The following is a 23120-nucleotide window of genomic DNA, read 5'->3' as shown; positions in this document are numbered from 1 at the left end:
CATCCTAGACATACACCCATCCTAGACTTACACCCATCCTACCATCCTAGACATACACCTATCCTGCACATACACCAATCCTAGACATACACCCATCCTACCATCCTAGACATAAAAACATCCTAGACATACAAACATCCTAGACATACACCCATCCTAGATACCATCCTACACATAACATACACCCATCCTAGCATCCTAGACATACACCTATCCTGCACATACACCAATCCTACCATCCTAGACATACACCCATCCTAAACATACACCCATCCTAAACATACACCCATCCTAGACATACATCCATCCTAGACATACACCCATTCTACCATCATAGACATACACCCATCCTAGACATTCACCCATCCTTCCATCCTAGACATACACTCATCCTAGACATACACCCATCCTAGATAACACCCATCCTACCATCCAAGCCATACACCCATCCTACCATCCTAGATATACAGCCGTCCTACCATCTTAGACATACACCCATCCTACCATGCTAGATATACACCATCCTACCATCCTAGACATACACCCATCCCAGACGTACACCCATCCTAGACATACACCAATCCTACCTATTCATACACCCATCCTACCATCCTAGACAGAAACCTATCCTAGACATACACCCATCTTACCATCCTAGACATACACCCATCCTACCATCCTAGACAGAAACCTATCCTAGACATACACCCATCTTACCATCCTAGACATACACCCATCCTACCATCCTAGACATACACCCATCCTGGACATACACCCATCCTAGACATTCACCCACCTTAGATAAACACCCATCCTACCATCCTACACATACGCCCATCTTACCATCCTAGACATACACCCGTCCTAGACATACACCCATCCTACCATCCTAGACAACATACACCCATATTAGACATACACCCATCCTATACATACACCCATCCTATACATACACCCATCCTAGACATACATCCATCCTAGACATACACCCATCCTACCATCCTGGACATACACCCATCCCATACATACACCCATACTATACACCATCCTAGACATACCCCCATCCTATACATACCCCCATCCTACCCACCTAGACATCCAACCATCCTAGATATACACCCATCCTACTATCCTAGACATACACTAATCCTAGACATGCCCCCATCCTAGACATGCACCCATCCTAACATCCTAGACATACACCCATCCTAGACAAACATCCATCCTAGACATACACCCATCCTACCATCCTAGACATACACCCATCCTAGACATGCACCCATCCTAACATCCTAGACATACACCCATCCTATACATACACCCATCCTAGACATACACCCATCCTAGACATACACCCATCCTACCATCCTAGATATACACCAATCCTAGACATGCATTCATCCTACCATCCTAGACATACACCCATCCTAGACATACACCCATCCTAGACATACACCCATCCTGCACATACACCAATCCTACCATCCTAGACATACACCCATCCTAAACATACACCCATCCTAAACATACACCCATCCTAGACATACACTCATCCTAGACATACACCCATCCTACCTTCCTAGACCTACACCCATCCTAGACATGCACCCATCTTTCCATCCTAGACATACACTCATCCTAGACATACACCCATCCTAGACATACACCCATCCTACCATCCAAGCCATACACCCATCCTACCATCCTAGATATACACCCGTCCTACCATCCTAGACATACACCCATCCTACCATCCTACACATACACCCATCCTACTATCCTAGACATACACCCATCCTACCATCCTACACATACACCCATCCTACTATCCTAGACATACACCCATCCTACCATCCTACACATACACCCATCCTACTATCCTAGACATTCACCCATCCTACCATCCTAGACATAAACCCATCCTAGACATACACCCATCCTAGACATACACCCATCCTACCATCCTAGACATACAAACATCCTAGACATACACCCATCCTAGACATACACCCATCTTAGACTTACACCCATCCTACCATACTAGACATACAAACATCCTTCCATCCTAGACAAACACCCATCCTACTATCCTATACAAACAACTAACCTAGACATACTTCCATCCTACCATCGTAGACATACACCCATCCTAGACATACACCCATCCTAGACAAACACCCATCCTAGACATACACCCATCCTACCATCCTAGACATACAACCATCCTAGACATACACCCATCCTAGACATACGACCATCCTAGACATACACCCATCCTAGACATACACCCATCCTAGTCATACACCCATCCTACTACATAGACATACACCTATCCTAGACATTCCCCCCCCTGAGATATACACCCATCCTACCATCCTAGACAGAAACCTATCCTAGACATACACCCATCTTACCATCCTAGACATACACCCGTCCTAGACATACACCCATCCTACCATCCTAGACATATACCCATCCTACCATCCTAGACATACAAACATCCTAGACATACATCCATCCTAGACATACCCCCATCCGAGATATACACCCATCCTACCATCCTAGGCATACAAACATCCTAGATACACCTATCCTGCACATACACCAATCCTAGACATACACTCATCTTAGACTTACACCCATCCTACCATAGTAGACATACAAACATCCTTCCATCCTAGACAAACACCCATCCCACCATCCTATACAAACAACTAACCTAGACATACTTCCATCCTACCATCGTAGACATACACCCATCCTAGACATACAACCATCCTACCTAGACATTCACCCATCCTTCCATCCTAGACATACAACCATCCTAGATCATACACCCATCCTAGACATACACCCATTCTAGACATACACCCATCCTACCATCCTAGACATATACCCATCCTACCATCCTAGACATACAAACATCCTAGACATACACCCATCCTAGACATACACTCATCTTAGACTTACACCCATCCTACCATACTAGACATACAAACATCCTTCCATCCTAGACAAACACCCATCCTACCATCCTATACAAACAACTAACCTAGACATACTTCCATCCTACCATCGTAGACATACACCCATCCTAGACATTCACCAATCCTACCATCCTAGACATACAACCATCCTAGACATACACCCATCCTAGACATACGACCANGCCCATCCCAGAATTAGAAGCTATCAGCAATGTCATGTTGTGTATTCTGTTCCCTTTACATTTCGACAGATAGAAGAACGTATAAGGAACTTTATAACAGTGACTTATTCCACAAACCAGTTTTTTTTTTTTACTGCATTCTCTCTGAAAGGCAAACTCTAAATGGTTTGAGACTTTAGTAGTAGGTTCATACATTTTATGTAACAAGATGATACAAGTGATGCTATTTTCGATAATTTTGCATTTTTAGGGTTGTATGCTACTACTCAATATAGTATTTAAGAACTCGAGAACTTATCTGTGTATCATTAAATCGTTCAAATCTATAACCTGTGGCGAACGCATCTTGACAATAATTATTTTAGGGTTGAAAGAAATGATTTATCAACTGATATCAGAATAAAAGTTGTTTTCCTTACTTGTTTTTCAAACTGTTAGACCAATTTTGTTACTTGGGATGAATAAAAGCACTTCCCACAAAGCAATTTGAAAAACCAGATGTATTTTGTGGCAAATATTGGTTCACTTTTATGTAAACGCCCTAATAATTATCATTATTGTTCCACTGTGACTACATTTAATATATTGGATTTCTGCTTAAGATTGTATTTATATTTGGAATATTGAAACGATCGTATATAAAAAGCACAGTGTAATATGTTAGATAACTCTAGCTGGTTCAAACATCTGTTAAAAAAAGATAATTGTGTGTATAATGATTATGTATTTTTCAATTACAGGAAACGTGAAATCTAATTGTTTGAAATTGAAACTGAAAGATGGAAATTGAAAAGGGAATATTATTTCATTTCTGACTAGATTCTCAATTATTTTTTACCGAAGCTGTAGACACAGTAGACACATGTTCTTTTACTGTAATCCACAAACTGTTCAATGTTCAATAGTATTTTAACCCACCTCCCCAAGAGCTATAACCAATATTAATATTGTTTTCTTTCTTTCTGTAGGTAGGGGGGGGCATGACTGACCAGATGATAAATATGATGCAATGCAATATTATTTTATACCCTATGGTGAAATTATTTTCTAATAAACTTAATAGTAGGTTGATAAAATGGTCTGATGAGAACGATATTACATCTGACATCTGACGCTCAAACGGATTTTCGCTCTCGTGAGGGCATCGTTGATGCAATTTTCGCTTTACACTTTATTATATACAGTTGCCCCGTAGACGTTCAGAAGGCGTTTGATTATATGGACAGACCTAAATTGTAGTACAAAACAGGTAAGATTGGCGTCTTCGGAAAAAGCATGTAGGCGATCAAGTCTATATATAGTAATATTGAATCTCTCACCGAGCAGAAAAAAACACAACTTGCAAAAATGGCTTCTCTACGCTATTTGTTTTTTACTCTATTGTCTTTATTTTTTATGCTTATGTGAGAAGTGGATCTTTCTTGCTAGCGAAGTATGGGGTTTCCATAAAGCTACTGACAGTGATAAGCTCAATCTAACTTTTGTAGAAATATGCTTAGTTATACGGTCTACATAAACTGTTATGGTGCTTTTCAATTTGAAAAAAGAAAGCATTTGTGTAAATCAGCCTCTCCAATTATTTGCATTTCAAAGGGTCATTACGGCTTCAAATACAAGTATGTGTTGCAAAACCGAATTCGTGAAAACTGGGTAGTAAATGCTCAGCCAACAAAGAATTAGAACTGCTGGATTTTTAAATTAATAAATATGTAAACAACTTTGTAAATAAACTAAAGCAAAAGTTACTTTAAACTTTTAAACAGCAATGGGAGTCGTTTTACGCTTCCACGCATTAACGACTTTGATACAGAGAAGTTCTCGAGTGTTAATCTTTGCAAACAAATCTCTCAGACAAAATACATATTCTGAAACATTCCACGCCAATTTTAAAATTCACCTGTGTGAATTAATAATGAAGATGAAGATTTCCTTTGTTTATTGTCAGAATTTGGAATCGCATAAATAAGTTGCATGCAAATGCATTTTCTGTTAGCTAATGAAATATATAGTTAAAATGGCATTGTAAGAACTTAAAATTAATGTTCGTACTTGTTTATTTAAATGAACCGTGTTGTTTCGATATCAGTTAACGCTGTAGTTAAAACATCAAGAAACTTAAGTTTTAAGCCAATCAAACATTAAATATTAGTTGGAACCCTAAACATCGCTGTGCCTTAAGTGTCGGCGGCATTTATTGCACAAGTAAGTCATTGGTATTTTGGCAATTCAAGAATCATGGGATAATCCCCAAGGACTGCTCATTTTCGAAATGTTACTACATTGTCTGAAATTGTTTTCTATTTCTAAACAACACAATCTATGGGATAGTCATTCCAGGAAGGTCAAGTTCATCTTCATTGATATTTACAAAAGAAGGACCTACATTTTATAACGAATCAGTACAATATTTAATAAATCTACATCCGAGGACTTTATTCTTTTGCAAGTTTGTATATGAATATGTTTCAGTTGATAAAATCCTTAAATATGCATATACAATTGCAATAGCTTTAATCATGATGGACAAACATAGTTTACAGGTATATACAGAAACCCATCATATAGGTTACGAGTATATACTGCTTTATCAATCCAACGTCCTCAAAACTTGTTCATTGTTCATGTGGAAAAAATTAAGGAACAAATCTGTTCATTTAGCTAGCTCTTAAACAATTGCTGATCAGGAAGCCTCGAACAAGATATATACTCTTTTATGAATAATTCTTGTTTGCCCGTGAAAAGGTAGGAGTAATCAGCCCGCCCACATGTGATTTGACCGAATGTTTACCAATATATCTATGAAAAGTACTGATGTCTTGCTTTGCTTGATTGACAGCGCTGTTCGTGAATGACAAATCAAGGTCTACTGTGTATTGTAGTTACAACTAACGTCATCCGTATATCTGATGTTCCTGACTTATCGCGTGATAGGACGTGGTGCGCACTGATGAATGTATATACCGTTATTCGTCTTAATAACGGAGAGTTATTATCTGAATATAACTATTTGTAACGATAAACGAAATGTTACAATCGACATGCTATGCTTGGATTGTTTTAATCACAATAATGTTACGACTCATTGTGTGTTGTGTTCTGATGTTAAAACACATGTAATTCCCAGTGGATGAAGCGGCAATCCTCGTTAAAAGTTTGGGTTTCCTGGTTTAATCTATATCCAATATCGCTTAAGCTTTTTTGCAATATTCTAATTTGGAGATTGCCTTTTGTGGTAGGAGCGGCTCTGGGCCCGGAACAGTTATCGTTAATGATAGTTATAACTTCACTGCGTACACAAGTTTGGTAATGTTTATTAGATAACTGGAGGTTGAAAAGGTCTGTGGAAATCATTAATATAAATACCTGTATACCGAACTTTTATTAAAATGCTATTACAATGTTACTACAGTGTCATCAACCATATCCTGTATATCACGATAACTAGAACAGTAAAACAACCGAAACTGCGACAATAAATCTTGGTAATCTTCTGTTTCCTGATATCATTAGTTTACTTACAATTGTAATCACCGAGTAAGACTGCAGACATAGACAACTACAAAGATGCACGCTTTCACACAAAGAAATATAACCAACGGACAAGTTTTGTCAACTATTTAGTAGTAATAACATTTTATGATATTTGTTTATGATGTTAAACGCTTGAGTTTCGTCAAATTGTCAAATACATGATGCGCTGACATTTTCTATGGAGCCTGTAGTCGTTTGTACACATATGTCAAACCACACAAACTGTTTATTCACTTGTTACTTATGTTTTGGAAAACGACGGATGGCAAAACAAATATAAACATGACTATAAGGTTATTGCCCTAGGCATTTATAAATAAACGAAGGGTGAACTAGCTGAATTCTTTAGATTTCGGTAACGTGCATTTATAAACTCAATCGTTTATGCAATTTTTAATGTTATAATATATTACAATTTATAAACTGTAAAAAATGTTACCCATCACAACATCTAAAAGAGAGTTCATAGTTGATTACAAGCCATTTGATTATTTCTCAAAATAAATCTACACGTGCTTATTCACCTTGATATTCACCATTGACAAAGTACATGCACGCCTGCTTATTTCCCTAAACCAAAGTAAATGGATTTTGCTTAATCTCTTAAATATACAGAATAGACAAAGTACATGCACGCCTGCTTATTTCCCTAAACCAAAGTAAATGGATTTTGCTTAATCTCTTAAATATACAGAATAGACAAAGTACATGCACGCCTGCTTATTTCCCTAAACCAAAAGACAAAGTACATGCACGCCTGCTTATTTCCCTAAACCAAAGTAAATGTATTTTGCTTAATCTCTTAAATATACAGAATAGACAAAGTACATGTACGCTTGCTTATACTCTTAAATATACACCATAGACAAAGTACATTTACGAAAGATGACCCCCCTAACACACACTTCAGTAAATGATATGGGCATTTAATTTAGTATCACAATTTATCATGATTGGTTTGTGATTATTTCTGTTTATCAACATACAAGTTTGATTCGTATTTCACACATATGCTGATACAGATTACTATTATACCGCCAGACGGAAATTGAATTTGAAATTAGACTGAGCGAAAGGAAATCGATTCACAAAAAGGGGTTTTAGGATGTCGGTCTTTTAAGATGTATTATTTAACTTAAAGTATCAAAGTAATTTATAAAGGATTTAACCACAAGAAACGTCGTTCACACAACAGAAAAGGTATACACACAATCAATTACGAACAGCCAGTTCGAGCCTAAGCATACCAAACTCGGCAGACAGCAGATATTTCTATACGGGCTATATAAGAGCTTATTGAGAGCATCATTACTTGCGATATGTTCAAAACAGATTTTTAAAATCCAAATCAAGAAAACTGGATATTTTTTTTCCTTAGGAAAGGATTCCAAATGTGATATTAAAAAGAATATTTTTATTTTATGATATGTTACATTAGATATTGATCCCTCGTGAACCCCTTTGTCAAACATCAGCATATATCGTAGAACAAATATTAAAGATTTGGATGATAGTCAGTTCATAAAATTAAGGGAAAGCTTTAGCATGAAGTTAAGTTTATCACATGTCAAAATATTAAAAAAGGCTTTGTTTTCTGTTTTGACTGCGCTGCATTCTTATAATGTACCTGTCCTAAGAAACATCAATGCTAAAAATAAACATTCTAGTACAAAAAGTTTAAGGGAATACAGAAAGTTGACCCGTAATATAAAAAAAACTAACCAGTGGGGAATAGTGAAATTTGACAACGTAGAATGCACAGAAAAATGGTAGTACAATTACACAAATGACGCGCAGATAACTGTATGACATGATACAGACCGATTCAGCTGATTTTCTCAGAAAAGGCAGATTCGTTTTGTTTAAGGAGGGAAACGAAGCAAAATGTACCTGTTTCTTGCTTTTGTTATCGTCTTTCGACTTTCTTGGTGTTGTTACAGTAACCATCTCACTGCAGCCGGAATTGGTCTTGCTTAGTTCGCCTTTTGATCTAAAGGAACAACAAAGTAATCAATCAGGGTGTTGGTCTTACGTCCCCAATGGTAATAGCGCTTGTCGCCGTAAATCAGAAAGTCATGCAGCCGTGCAGTAAACACGCAAAGAGAATGGCCACATATAAAATATAATCACCACAGTTTTACTGGTCAGGCATCGATAGGTACGCTTAGAAAATCGTAGTAACGATTTAAGAGATTCGCTAAAAGGTTTGTTTTCAAATGATCGCTAAAGAACAATTTATAATCCGGTAAAGAGCGAAAATTTAATACATCTCATATTGATTCAATGGACACATTAAGATTTATAAGCCAGCACTACATGAAGTCATTCAAACGCAATCACGCAAAAACATAATTTAATCAACTGGAATGGTTCTCCCGTGAAAAAGTAGCACCCCAACGAGAAGAACGAGTTAAATCTGTCAGGAATATATTGACGTCATAGCTTATATCCGTCAGGAATACTATGACATCATAAACACAAATCACACACCCTAAAAAAAGAATCTGAGGTAAGCGAATTGTTACTGCTCTATTTGGACAATTCAGCAATAAATTTCGAAGTAATGCGGTATAATGCAAATCGGCAAAAAAATAAGGAAAATATATGTACAAATTTATAAATATATACTTAACTGTTTTATGTTTTCATTTTCAGAAAGATATATGAAAAATTATAAAATCAGAAACACGTATATCTGCAAAACATTAACGCTTTCAATGATAATATCTTCGGACGCTTTACACAAAGACAGAAGTTTTGACATTGAATAGACTTTTGTAATGATACTTATTTCCCTCTCTTTATAACGTTGCAATATACATTATTCCTTTTATGAATGACGTCATATCTGACATCGATGTGTAGCTAAGTGTAAAGCGTCTGATGATAGATAATTAAAGAGTAAATACTTTACAGATATACGTGGTTCTGATTTTTATTCTCCATATCAGTAGATATATAATTTCTCGTTTGAATAACATCATTAAACAAAACAAAATATTGATGAAATCTGATATTCCAGCTGTAAGTATGGTTCTTCAAAAAGACAGAAAATCTAAATTATGAATTAAAGACACGGTAAGCAAAATTCTCTGCCAAAGCTTAAATCGAATCATTTGACATACAAAACAATTCCTGGAATGTCAGTTTCAAAGGCATTCTTACCACTGATATTATCAAACAATCTGGGTTATACTCTTCGACTTCTCGAATGCTGCTATCTCTTTGCATTCATGTAATGTGATCAAAACGTTGCCCCAACATGTCTTTTATTTATTCCGATTGTTTTTTTACGGAAACGTGTCGACTGTTGAAGACGCGATCTGCCAGGAGCATAGTGATGTCTTACATACAAATTCATCATAGTACAATGATGTGGTGGACAACCAGGATAAATGCAATATTTAAGGAACCCTATTACGTCACAGATGCAGTTTGATTGGAATAAAGTAACGTCATGGACATACACTGCCAGGAACACTCTAACGTTAAATTATAATCTGTCAGTCACACAGTAACGTTATGGACACTATCTTTTCGAAATACAGTGACGTCACGGACAAATCTTACATATTAACATTTTCTCGAATAAGATTACACATTTGCAAACCGGGTAACCTTTCTTGTATACTTACAGACAGTGTCATTGTTGTTACATGCTTACAGACAGTGTCATTGTTATTGGATGCTTATAAACATGGTCACTGTTGTTTGATGCTTACAGACAGTGTCATTGTTGTTAGAGCTTACAGACAGTGTCATTGTTGTTAGATGCTTACAGACAGGGTCATTGTTGTTAAATGCTTACAGACAGTGTCGTTGTTGTTGAATTCTTACAGACAGTGTCATTGTTGTTACATGCTTACAGACAGTGTCATTGTTATTGGATGCTTATAAACATGGTCACTGTTGTTTGATGCTTACAGACAGTGTTATTGTTGTTGGATGCTTATAAACATGGTCACTGTTGTTGGATGCTTACAGCCAGTGTTATTGTTGTTGGATGCTTATAAACATGGTCACTGTTGTTTGATGCTTACAGACAGTGTTATTGTTATTAGATTCTTACACACATGGTCATTGCTATTAGATGCTTACAGACAGTGTCATTGTTGTTGGATTCTTACACACATGGTCATTGTTATTCGATGCTTACAGACAGTGTCATTGTTGTAAGATGCTTACAGACAGTGTCATTGTTATTAGATGCTTACAGACAGTGTCATTGTTGTTTGATGCTTACAGACAGTGTTATTGTTATTAGATTCTTACACACATGGTCATTGCTATTAGATGCTTACAGACAGTGTAATTGTTGTTAGATGCTTACAGACAGTGTCATTGTTATTAGATGCTTACAGACAGTGTCATTGTTGTTTGATGCTTACAGACAGTGTTATTGTTGTTGGATGCTTATAAACATGGTCACTGTTGTTTGATGCTTACAGACAGTGTTATTGTTATTAGATTCTTACACCCATGGTCATTGTTGTTGAATGCTTACAGACAGTGTCATTGTTGTTAGATGCTTACAGACAGGGTCATTGTTGTTAAATGCTTACAGACAGTGTCATTGTTGTTGGATGCTTACAGACAGTGTTATTGTTATTAGATTCTTACACACATGGTCATTGCTATTAGATGCTTACAGACAGTGTCATTGTTGTTTGATGCTTACAGACAGTGTTATTGTTGTTGGATGCTTATAAACATGGTCACTGTTGTTGGATGCTTACAGACAGTGTCATTGTTGTTGGAGCTTACAGACAGTGTCATTGTTGTTAGATGCTTACAGACAGTGTCATTGTTGTTAAATGCTTACAGACAGTGTCATTGTTGTTGAATGCTTACAGACAGTGTCATTGTTGTTGGAGCTTACAGACAGTGTCATTGTTGTTAGATGCTTACAGACAGTGTCATTGCTGTTGGATGCTTACAGACAGTGTCAGAATTGCTGTTTACCTACATATGCACAAAGAATGTTAAGTATACTTACGGACAGGGACAGTGTTGTTGGGAGGCGATATTCCAGAGCTCCTTACAGATGTTGATGTAAGCGAAGGACATGACTATGACGGGGATGATAAATATGACCAGCAACATGAATACCTCGTATAGGATAGAAAGTCCCAAAGATTGGAAGTTTTTCTTACACCAGGTTGCCTTTCTGTGTATTCCTTGAATCTCCATGTGTTCCTGAAACCCAAGACTAGTTTTCCTGTATAGTTCATCATAGATCAACATTCACAAAAGAAGGTCATCGGTATTCCAACATCATCAAGGACAAAAGAAATCACCATCTCAGGCATTCAAACAACAACTACAAAAAACAGTTACCACATGTGCTTCATCAAACACACATATTACATTTATCGCAGGCGTTCAACAACAAACACACATTACAGTTATAGCAGGCGTTAAAATAACAATAACACATTACAGTTATAACAGGTGTTTAAATAACAACAAAACATTACAGTTATAACAGGTGTTTCATCATAAACACACATTACAGTTACCACATGTGTTTCAACAACACACACACATTACAGTTATAACAGGCGTTAAAATAACAATAACACATTACAGTTATAACAGGTGTTTAAATAAGAACAAGACATTACAGTTATAACAGGTGTTTCATCATAAACACACATTACAGTTACCACATGTGTTTTATCATAAACACACATTACAGTTACCACAGGTGTTTCAACAACAAACACACATTACAGTTTCCACATGAGTTTTTAAACACTAAACACACATTACAGTCACCAAAGGAGACCAAAACGACAAACCCACGTGATAGTTACCACAGGTGTTTCAACAACAAACAAATATTACAGTTATCACATGATTTTAAACGACAAACACACATAGGAGTTTCAACAACAATCACACATGACAGTTACCACAGAAGTTTCAACAACAATCACACATGACAGTTATCACAGGAGTTTCAACAACAATCACACATGACAGTTACCACATGAGTTTCAACAACAATCACACACGACAGTTACCACAGGAGTTTCAACAACAATCACACACAACAGTTACCACAGGAGTTTTTAAACACGAAACACACATTACAGTCACCAAAGGAGACCAAAACGACAAACCCACGTGACAGTTACCACAGGTGTTTCAACAACAAACAAATATTACAGTTATCACATGATTTTAAACGACAAACACACATAGGAGTTTAAACAACAAACACGCACTACAATTACCACAGAAGTTTCAACAACAATCACACATGACAGTTATCACAGGAGTTTCAACAACAATCACACATGACAGTTACCAAAGGAGTTTCAACAACAATCACACATGACAGTTACCACAGGAGTTTCAACAAACACACATTACAATAACAACAAGTGATCTATTAACAAATACATATACCAGCCCTTTATCGCAATCATAGCGACGCTACACATAAATATTTTATAAAAAAAAAATGAAGGGTAGCAGTTCTGTATTGAAAGAAGATGGCCTATTCATTATATATAAGTTATTTCCACATTATTTATGTCACCGTTGTCATTTCATTTATATATTAATATATTTTGTTCATGATGTAGTGATTCACAGAAAGCAGGAGACAATATTCTGAATGCAACCACGGTATGGGTAGTCAATAAACACATTGATGAGATTCAACGTTGTTGTATGCAATAGTTGCATTTAAATTCTGTGTAAAAAGAGAACACTGAAGAGTAATAAATCATCTGTACACGAACAAGTACGATGAGTTGTAGACAATTCGTGTTCCAGTGAAGGACATCAGATAGAAAACCACGCATGTTTTCAATGTTTATGACATCAGGGTCATCATCTAAAACTACAAATTTTGGTTTTTGCCATTAATACTCGCGATAGTCTGGCTCATTGATATGTAACTTAACCACGGTTAATACTGCTGGGGCATGTCAGTTCCAGTAATGCAATATCTAATAGCGATGGACAAATCTAGAGTGAAAAAGCAAGGTGCCACTCGGTGTTATTGGCCAGGAAAATGTGACAAATGTTGGGTTAGCGCCGTCAGCTGTCGCAATCACGTGCCGCCTTGTACAGCCTGCACCCACACCAGGACTCTTAAAGGAATCCACAAAGTTATTTGATTGGAAACATGGAACAAAATAATGCAATTTGGGTGGTCCATTTAGAGACGATATCTAGAACCTGACACATTAATCCAATCTACGGGCAATATTTCGTTCCCCGTCAACTCGTGGTATCTATAAATGCTTCAAAATAATTTCTGTCTACGATTTTCAATTAAATTTTCTCAAATTTGATAAGAATTTAGATGGAGTGATAAATCAAACAATTAACTCTTGGTTACACCTTCTACAATTTCTGACTCCTGGTCGTCCAATATTAAACTCTTTAGATAAATACTATCGCTGGTTCCATTGCATATTGTTTTCATGGCATAAGATTGGGTAATCCAACGTATTCATAAAAAGTAACTTGGCCTGATATCATGCTGTCTCTGTAGGAAATTGAGTTCGGTTCTAAAAGTATAAAATGATAGAAATCGTTCTGGTTATGTTACCTTGATGAATTGTCGTGTAGCTGCAATGTAATTAATTAATAGAAAATCTGAATTCCTATAGCTAAACACGTAATCTGAATTCCTATAGCTAAACACGTAATCTGAATTCCTATAGCTAAACACGTAATCTGAATTCCTATAGCTAATCACGTAATCTGAATTCCTATAGCTCAATACGCAATCTGAATTCCTATAGCTAAACACGCAATCTGAATTCCTATAGCTAAACACGTAATCTGAATTCCTATAGCTAATCACGAAATCTGAATTCCTATAGCTTAACACAAAATCTGAGTTCTTATAGCTGAACATGAAATCTGAATTTATAGTGTTAAATACGAATTTCGCGTTCCTGTAGCTTAAACACGAAATTTGAGTTCCTGTAGCTAGAACACAAAATCTTCATTAATACAGCTTAAACACGAAATCTTAATTCACATAGCTCAAGCATGAATTTCAAATGTCCTACAGCTAAAACACAAAGACAGAATTACAACAGCCAAGACACAAAGACAGAATTACAACAGCCAAAACTCTAAGTTTGAAATCCTGAAGCTAAAACACAAAATCTTTATTCATTTAGTTAAAACATGAATTCCAAATGCTTACAGCCAAAATATAAAGACTGAATTACAACATCTAAACCATAAAGATTGGAATCCCTAAGCTGAAACACGAAGTATGAATTCCTATAGGCAAACATATAATCTGAATGCCCTCAGCTAAAACGCAAAGTTTCAATTTCCATAACTGAAATGTTAATTCATACTAATAAAACAGAAATTAGGTACAACAAAAAATGAATATGAAAATTCTACATTTATAATTAAAATACAAAATTTGATATTCATGTAAAGAAACACGTCTGATTTCAAAAGATAGATTTAATAAATCTCAACCAGGCTTAAACAAGATTACAAGTAGTGTTTTGTTGGCCCCTTTGCTCAATGCTTTTTCTTTCATTCTAAACAGGAGTCTCAACTTGTAAGCGTGACATTCAAAATATTTGATTTTTTTTTCAATAAGCAGGAGTTGAAGTCCCAGAAAAGCAAGAGACATTGTATTAAGGATGCCTCGGTGACCGGGATAACTGGTTATGGCGCAGAGTCGATACTACTGGTTGAAATCAGGCGTGAGTTCAGACCACCCTCTCTCCCAAGAATTTTGCTTCGATTCTCAAAGGTGGCGAAAAAAGGGAGTCAAGTCTGAGGGAGTCAAGTGTAAGGTATATTGTCACTATTGTGTATTATTGTATGATTTGCCTATTGGTGAGGGTAAGGCATTTGTTTTTGTATTAAAGTTATGGAAGTGTGACGTAAGTTAGTTATTTTAAAACGAAACAACACCGGTGTCCCTAAATAATTGTATTCGGTTAAGGATGTACTCTTCTGAGGTTTCAGTCACGTTCAAGTCTCGTTTTGATCTGGTGTAATGGGTTTTTGTAATATTTAACAAATTATAATAGGTATAATAGCAAACACACATCTGAAAAACATGTAAAAAACTAGATGTCTGTTGTGTGTAGAACATTTTTTATAAGAATTTTTAAAAAATGACCAATTTGGCGGCCATTTTAAAAAAGTGTATTTATGTGAATTTCTTGCGCTTCACAAAGGGCCAAAATTCACCTTTTTTGACACTAGATTGATCACTTAAATTGTCATTGCGTCTCCATTTTTTATTGTAGCAGGTTCAATTTTGCTGTACAACTTTATAATGTTCAATATGATTAAAATAAAATGCAAAAAAGTGGAAAGTTATATATTATTGATATTTTTTTTTTACATATTAGGGTAACTGAAGCACTTTTGATTTTTGACCCCGAAAAAGGTGAAAAATAACACAAATAATAATGGGACAAAAAAAGAAGCACACCGACCCCCTATTTTTGTGGCTGTTTTAGAAAGAGAAACACATTTTTTTTGATTCATTGAATACTAAAAAAAGTTTATTACAGATTTTTTTTATATCAAGTGTTTAATCGGCAAAAAATGGTGAAAAATGTGCATTTTTTCATTAAAAAAATAAGGGGTAGGGGTAACTAAAATCGCATTTCTTAGTAAAATGAATAAGTTTAAGACATTTTACTTCCATAGTTTCAAAGAAAATAATATTTTTATCAATTCTACAAACATTCATACATATCTGATAACACACTTGGAAGAAATTGTATGAATTTGTTCTGCAAATGGTCAAAACCCGAAAATTCACCTAAAATCACATATTGTGTTAAACTGGTATCTTTGACCGATCATAGCACAAAAACGAACACACCGACATATAGTTTTTTTTGCATTTTCTACTATGTCATTATCTCCTTTTTCCAAAAATCAATATAAGAAAAAAAGTTTAATACAGGAATTTTTTGACTTCTCAGAGGTGTACATCCTTAACTGTTACGGGTTATTTAAGGAGCTTTTGTTCCGTCGTTATTCAGAAAAGTAGACCCAGTGAGATTTGTATTTCTTCCACCCTTCACAGGTTTTTCCCCCTTTTTTGCTGGGAAAGATCAGCTTGTCACCCACTAGGGTGAGATAGCCTCGTACCGATTAGCACGTGTTCGATTGTTACCTCATTAAAATGCGTCACCGGTAATTGTGACGTCATCAAAAGAGAATGACGAAATTCATACCCCAAATATGTTTTTGTTTACACTACTGTCGGTGGAGTTGTGACTGAAATAATAGGATGGGAGAAAAACAATCATCCCCTACCTTGAGGGTGTGACAGAGAAATCTCAAACCCTCGGGTGAATTTTTTGGATGTCTAACCCTCGGCAGAGCCTCAGGTTAGACAACCAAACATTATCACCCCTCGGGTTGGATATTTCTCTAGCACACTCTAAAGGTAGGGGATGGTTCTATTAGTCCAAGGTTGAGATTAATTTCTTTTAACAGCTAGTGAAACATTGTCTCTCTGATAGATAATTAAATTGTGAACTACTACTTGTTATAAACATATTTGATACATGATACACGATACAATCACGATACTTTGACTGGACGGTTTGCTATAATACTCTAGGGGGTGCTGCTGCTGCCTGATTTGTGGCCCCAAACCGTCTGTACCGGGTTTAATCATACTATACATTACTATCGTGTCCTTGATGTGATGAGTTTGAACAAATCTGTTGCTATGGTAACGAGATGACCACCACTCTTGGAATGTCTTTGTTTGGTCCATGTTAATATTAGAGCTGTCTATGCTCACGCTTGCGTTCTTCTATCTTGAGGATATGTGTTTTCGAAATTTCACTTAGTCTAATTTAGTAAACAACAAGTCACATGTTTAAGGCTTCAATATATTTTAAATACAAATTCTTTTAGCTTTTCATTATACAAACAATTTGCTTTCTCTGGAAGAGATTGCCAGGTTTGAGACACTTAGGTCCACCCTCTTACATAAACAATACATACTGATATACTGTTATTAGTGTTTTAGCATTCCCTTGCCACTGTCTCCTCACTGCGTTATCATTCGGTATCATATTAGTTCCTTATCAGGCCGAGGTATTAATATTATTGTATCATCCTCAAAGTAGTATATATGTACGTTTTACTCATCAATGTTCAATATCTTCTTTCAATAATTTCTTTCAATTGCATATGCTCAGCTATAAAAGCAGATGGCATTTGTTCATTCTATCAACCAACCTCTTCAATCTTTGAAAACTGTTTTTCAATATCCTTTCGAAATGAAAGAGAAAATCAGAAAGATTCCCATGAGTTGTATTATGGATGTGCTTGATGTCTGTCGCTATGGCATATTCTCTACGAATGCTTATCTTGAGAACCAATTATCTCATGCAGATGAAAAGTTGACCTCCCCAAGCAATCGCTATTTTCCTCTACACACAGTTTGGCCGCAACAAGACAATGCGGAGAGCAATAGCGAACATGTGCAACTTGAACGTATGAAAGTTAAATGTTTCTCGATTGTATTGCCTACTTTTACGACTCAAATATATGCAACGCTTCGCTTTATGGTATAGAAGTGTGTATATATCACGTTCTCGTGACGAATTCAATGCACTGGTAACAGTAGTGTTAACAGAATCAAACTAATAATAATAACAAATAAATTTTCCGTCGATATTTAAACTTTCATGAATATTTTATCAGATATTCGTAGTCCAAGCGGAAATCAATAGACATAGCGAGATGAGGAACACATCATTGTATAAGAAATCACTGTTTGTTGTTGTATTCTCTAAAATGAAATAATTGTAAACTGCCACATTCTGGTTGCAATGCTTTTATATTATTATTTTTATCATTTATTTTGGTATGTCTGGCATATTAGAACTACATATTAGAGCAGAATCGAAACTATATCAACGGCTGAAGCATCGACCACTCAGATTATCGACCTTTAGAGAGAAAAAAAAACAATGTAATGCATTTAGTCACTCTAGCGTTTGAAGAGGTCATAGGGTTTATGCTAGTTCACATCTCGTTAAGGACACAGTAGAAAAGGGACTTCACATACGTTGGTCGCCTCTAATGATCATACAGTTGTCTTTTCTTTCGCCTCATACGATCTTTCTCCGAACCATTCCGTTGGAATATATATTCACAAATTGTAAATATCATTAAACGCCGTTTGATTATATCTGCAAACTTTTGAAAATATGAATTTGGATCAAAGATTTTGGCCCAACCCTGTACACACAATAAATTTGTATGGCTAAGAAGAATGTATGAGTATGTAATCAATGCCATATTTGACAAAACACACACTTAAAATTGATGTGGTAACATGTTGTGCATCTTTTCTAAAGATATTCACCCTTACATATATGTGTTATGTAATTCGACATGGGGAAGTATTTTCTATCCAAGCGGAACTTAAAAATATCTAATCTATGTTTATTATCCGTCAAGAGAAAATATTTATGGCAACCATAACGTGAATTAATGCTTCAGTTCATACACTTGAGACGTATAAATTGGCAATATGATGGAGGAAATAAAACACAATTGAATATGTCCACATGCCACTTATCCCCATGTTTCGACTACCGTCTGTGTTATCAACTATCGGTTGTACGGGTTGAATTAATTGATTCCGGAATAATGGCAAGAAAAGCGATACTTTTCCTTCTGCACAAACAACTGTATGACGGGTTGCAAAACATTTTTTCGTAATATGTTTATACTACGGGTATGAGAAAACAAATGAGTATCATTTCAAGACAAGTCGGATTATAATGAGTAGGGCTATAACTTTTGGTGTATTTTGTAGATTTTAATGACAGCTGGTGAAAGAGTTGTTTACATGGCACTCTCTAAGTGTGAGAAACAAAGTAGATTTCCCCCGCCAATTGGTTGGCATAAACCGGCTACTAATTGGGCGATATTTAGATATTGTTCGATTTCGCTCGAATTTGGTATCTAGCTTTATCACGACATTGCGAAATATAACAGGATTCTATTTAGCAGTTCAACAAGATCACCGCCATAGACAGGCTGCTGAGTGGCCAGAATTAAGATACAATTTGATTCCACCGTGTTCATGTTTTTAGGTATATTATGACACTTTGATCTCTTACGCGACTTGCGTATACCGCAAAATAAAATCAGCAAACAAAATGATCACATTGAAATGGTTTTTGATTGTTCTAAATTTAGATATCGTAAGGCTTTTCTCAAATTTGGTACATTTTTACGTTGTTGTGAACTGATATTGTGATCTTTTTCTGATGCATCATTTGTCATTGATGGGACATTTTCGAGGACTCATCTACCGTAACGACCCCATTGCAATAACAACCTTTTGCTTTTGCAGTTGTTATGGTTTCCCTCTGTTCCTGCTTTTGTCTTTCGTATCAACATTGAGTTACTATGTTCGCATTGTGCTGTCTTTTTGGTATAACACATTGACTTTAAGAACATCCTGAGGATGGCATGATTGTTTGAAAATATTCCTTAACTCATAAAGCTCTTTCAATGTACATGTATATGTTTATAAATATAAAGTACCAAGAGCTACATCAATTATTGGCGCTCCATCATGGGTGTAGCTCTTATCAATATTCGTAATTTTATCATATGATGTATTCATAAACTAGTTTACAGGTCAATGATAATTGTACATGTTTTCTACGTACCCTGCCAGCGATGATTGGCGCGGCCAGCACGAACGCCGCTACCCACAGAATGCATATAAGCCGCTTTGCCCTTCCGACTGTACACACGTACTTGGCTCGAACAGGATGAAGGATTGCGTAGTACCTTCAACAGATATACAGAGAGTAACTAGCACATACATAAATGTACTCAAAATACCGTTTGTTCACATTAAATTTATATAGACAATTACAAACCCTGTAGAGTATGCAGGCATATTGTCCGCTTTTCAAAACAATAGATGACATTTTGGATTTTTTAAATATCGCAAATACACAAAGTGCATGTTAAACTGACTTAACACCTCCTAGACATCCCGGAGTTGAGGGAAGGGTGCGAAATCAATAATGAAAATAGAAAAAGGAGGAATTGATATAAGCTCTAAGCTTGCTTTCAAATCCCTCTGAAAGTATGTTATAACCATGCCTAATTATTAAACAAATTGCTGTTTAAACTAAATGTGCGTCTTGTTTCATTTTCTCATCCAACAATAAAATTGTTGCCGTGTCCTCTGATATTTGACACATTTCTGAATGTACTCCAAGGTGATACCAATGACCATTCTCTTAGACTGCTTTAGCTCAAACTTCGATGCTGCATGTATGATATTGCAAATTATTTCTCGTGTTTTATTTGCGACCTCAGGGGTAGTATGGGAGACTGTCTTAATTATTTGTTTTTGTATGTTCTGTTGCAATATTATATCCAAAACTGATTGTTTGTTGGCCTTTTTTTAGCCCCTAACCACCAAAAGTAATTAAAACAAATTGTGTTGCGATAGGTATGGATCCAAATAGCAATCACCGCTTCTACTACTTTATTATAAGTAACCTTTTAGACAGTTTGTTCTATCGTTCAACGTAACGTAATTAAGCACTTGGGGCAAATAAATGCTCTGATTGTACCTCTAAATACTGTTACTGTTGATATCAACAAGTGTTTTAATCTAACAGGTAGATACGCCTGAGGTGTACCATTGTGTAAGTTATTGTCTCCCGCGTTTCGTTAAATTAATAATGAGTTAACAGAGTGTTAAAATAGGAGCAATATAAATTGTTAATTTTATAACATAACTAGGATTTAATTGTCGATAGGAGAAATATTTTTAATCTTTTCCACATACAGTGATTTTCCACTAACAGATGTAATGCAGTGAAATATCCAGGTTTTTTTTATCAGCAACATCGGTCCTGACAATATGAAAAATATGAAATACGAATTATGAATTATGTGTTTCATATTTAATGAACGTCGGTTCAAAGCGTAATCTAATGTATTTTATGTACAACACTTATTGTTTTACTAATCGTATGTATATGATCTGCATATTTGAAAGTAGCGTGGTAACGTGCAAGTTATATTTATTATGATTTTTGTTTTTATTAGCATTTCTATTTTTATACTTACGTAAGACTTATTTACTTTTATTACACAATGATGCAAGATTTTAATATTAGAAGCATGCATTGTATTTGATATTTGTTCATCATTGTAATAATGTTACAATATCGGGCTTGTGAGTACATCAAAGCCAACTGATTTCAGGAGTAGAAGGAATATTGTAAGTACATACATGTATATCATTCTGTTGTAAATTGACCATATTCTACCTTCCCATCCATGTTCGTGTTATTTTTTTACATTTCTAAAGCCTTTTTTTCCTTGTGTTTGATTTCTTTCCCGGAGTAAAATTTATAAATCTATGAATATTCCTTATCAAAAACAGTGTTCTTTGTTAACATTTATATTGATAATTTAACGTAGAAGTTCATAAATTCATTCATTTTGCAAACAATATCTTGTTCATCATACATTTCCGTTCCAGAGACAATTTTAAAATGTTGGTTTATTCTTTCTCTCAATGGTGTCCTGATTTTCTTGATTGCATCTAATAACTAAATAATTGATCAATTTATGTAATTTTCCGTGCTACATTCAGGTTTCCTTTTAGTACGTTAAGTGAAATGACATTCTTTACATCTTTAATAGTCTGATATTGCAATTGTCTTTCATTCTTTCTATGTGATTTTAATTGCATTTTATTTTATTTAGTTTAGATTAAACATGCCAAATAAGAACGCGTTTTTCCTACGATCCCTATTGTGGTAGTGTTTCAATTCAATTTATTGTTTATTTAAATACCATTATTCATTATGATCTACTTCAAGGTATGAAGGTCAACAAAGTGCTGATCGTTTACTCAACGTTTACTTAATTTCCAAGTTTGCCGATCAACAAATTTAAGCAAAGCCACAGCACTGGTAAGTTCCTATCACTGCCTGGTTTAACATGTAAATGTACAATAGGAGTTATTAAACCGTCGGGCCACACTCTAGTGTTATGTATCAGATAACTTAAAGTTCGGTATTAGATAAAACATACAGAATGCCATTAGCAAAACAAACCTTATCTAAGTCAGCTACATGTTTAGGCTTGTATTCAAACACCTATAGTTGACTTTCTTAGTTTGCAGTTAGTCTTTTCTGTGATATAAAGTCTATATTACAAGAACAACAAAATGAAACCCTTCTCGCAATGATCGTCCAATCGATAGTCGGTGTTTCAATACTTTTTTAGAACAATTCAGATGAACCTATTAATGGCCAAGCTTTCCGTTCGCCAGAGTTATAATAAGGCAGAAGAGACGAACTGATTTTAGGACTAAAGAGACATGTTTAGTGTTTAAGTATGGTTATATTGATGTATCGTTATTGAATGGCCT

At 35.6% G+C, this 23120-nt stretch overlaps 1 protein-coding gene across 1 annotated transcript in view; it reads right to left on the bottom strand.

Annotated features, from left to right (window-relative positions):
* The window catches only part of LOC110453817 (orexin receptor type 2-like), a gene marked incomplete at its 5' end in the record, with an annotated part of 53342 nt that overhangs the window by 18470 nt on the left and 11752 nt on the right, over positions 1-23120 (bottom strand). The window contains 3 exons of the mRNA XM_021502986.1: positions 8591-8690; positions 11697-11896; positions 20380-20503. Of these exons, the coding sequence (XP_021358661.1) occupies positions 8591-8690; positions 11697-11896; positions 20380-20503 (424 nt within the window). The remainder of the gene's footprint in view (positions 1-8590; positions 8691-11696; positions 11897-20379; positions 20504-23120) is intronic.

This window comes from Mizuhopecten yessoensis, unplaced genomic scaffold (genome assembly GCF_002113885.1).
Source record: "Mizuhopecten yessoensis strain PY_sf001 unplaced genomic scaffold, ASM211388v2 scaffold7513, whole genome shotgun sequence".
In the NCBI taxonomy this organism is placed as follows: Eukaryota; Metazoa; Mollusca; class Bivalvia; order Pectinida; family Pectinidae; genus Mizuhopecten; species Mizuhopecten yessoensis.
The sequence above is the reverse complement of the archived record's forward strand: the minus strand, read 5'-3'. Positions and strand labels throughout refer to the sequence as shown.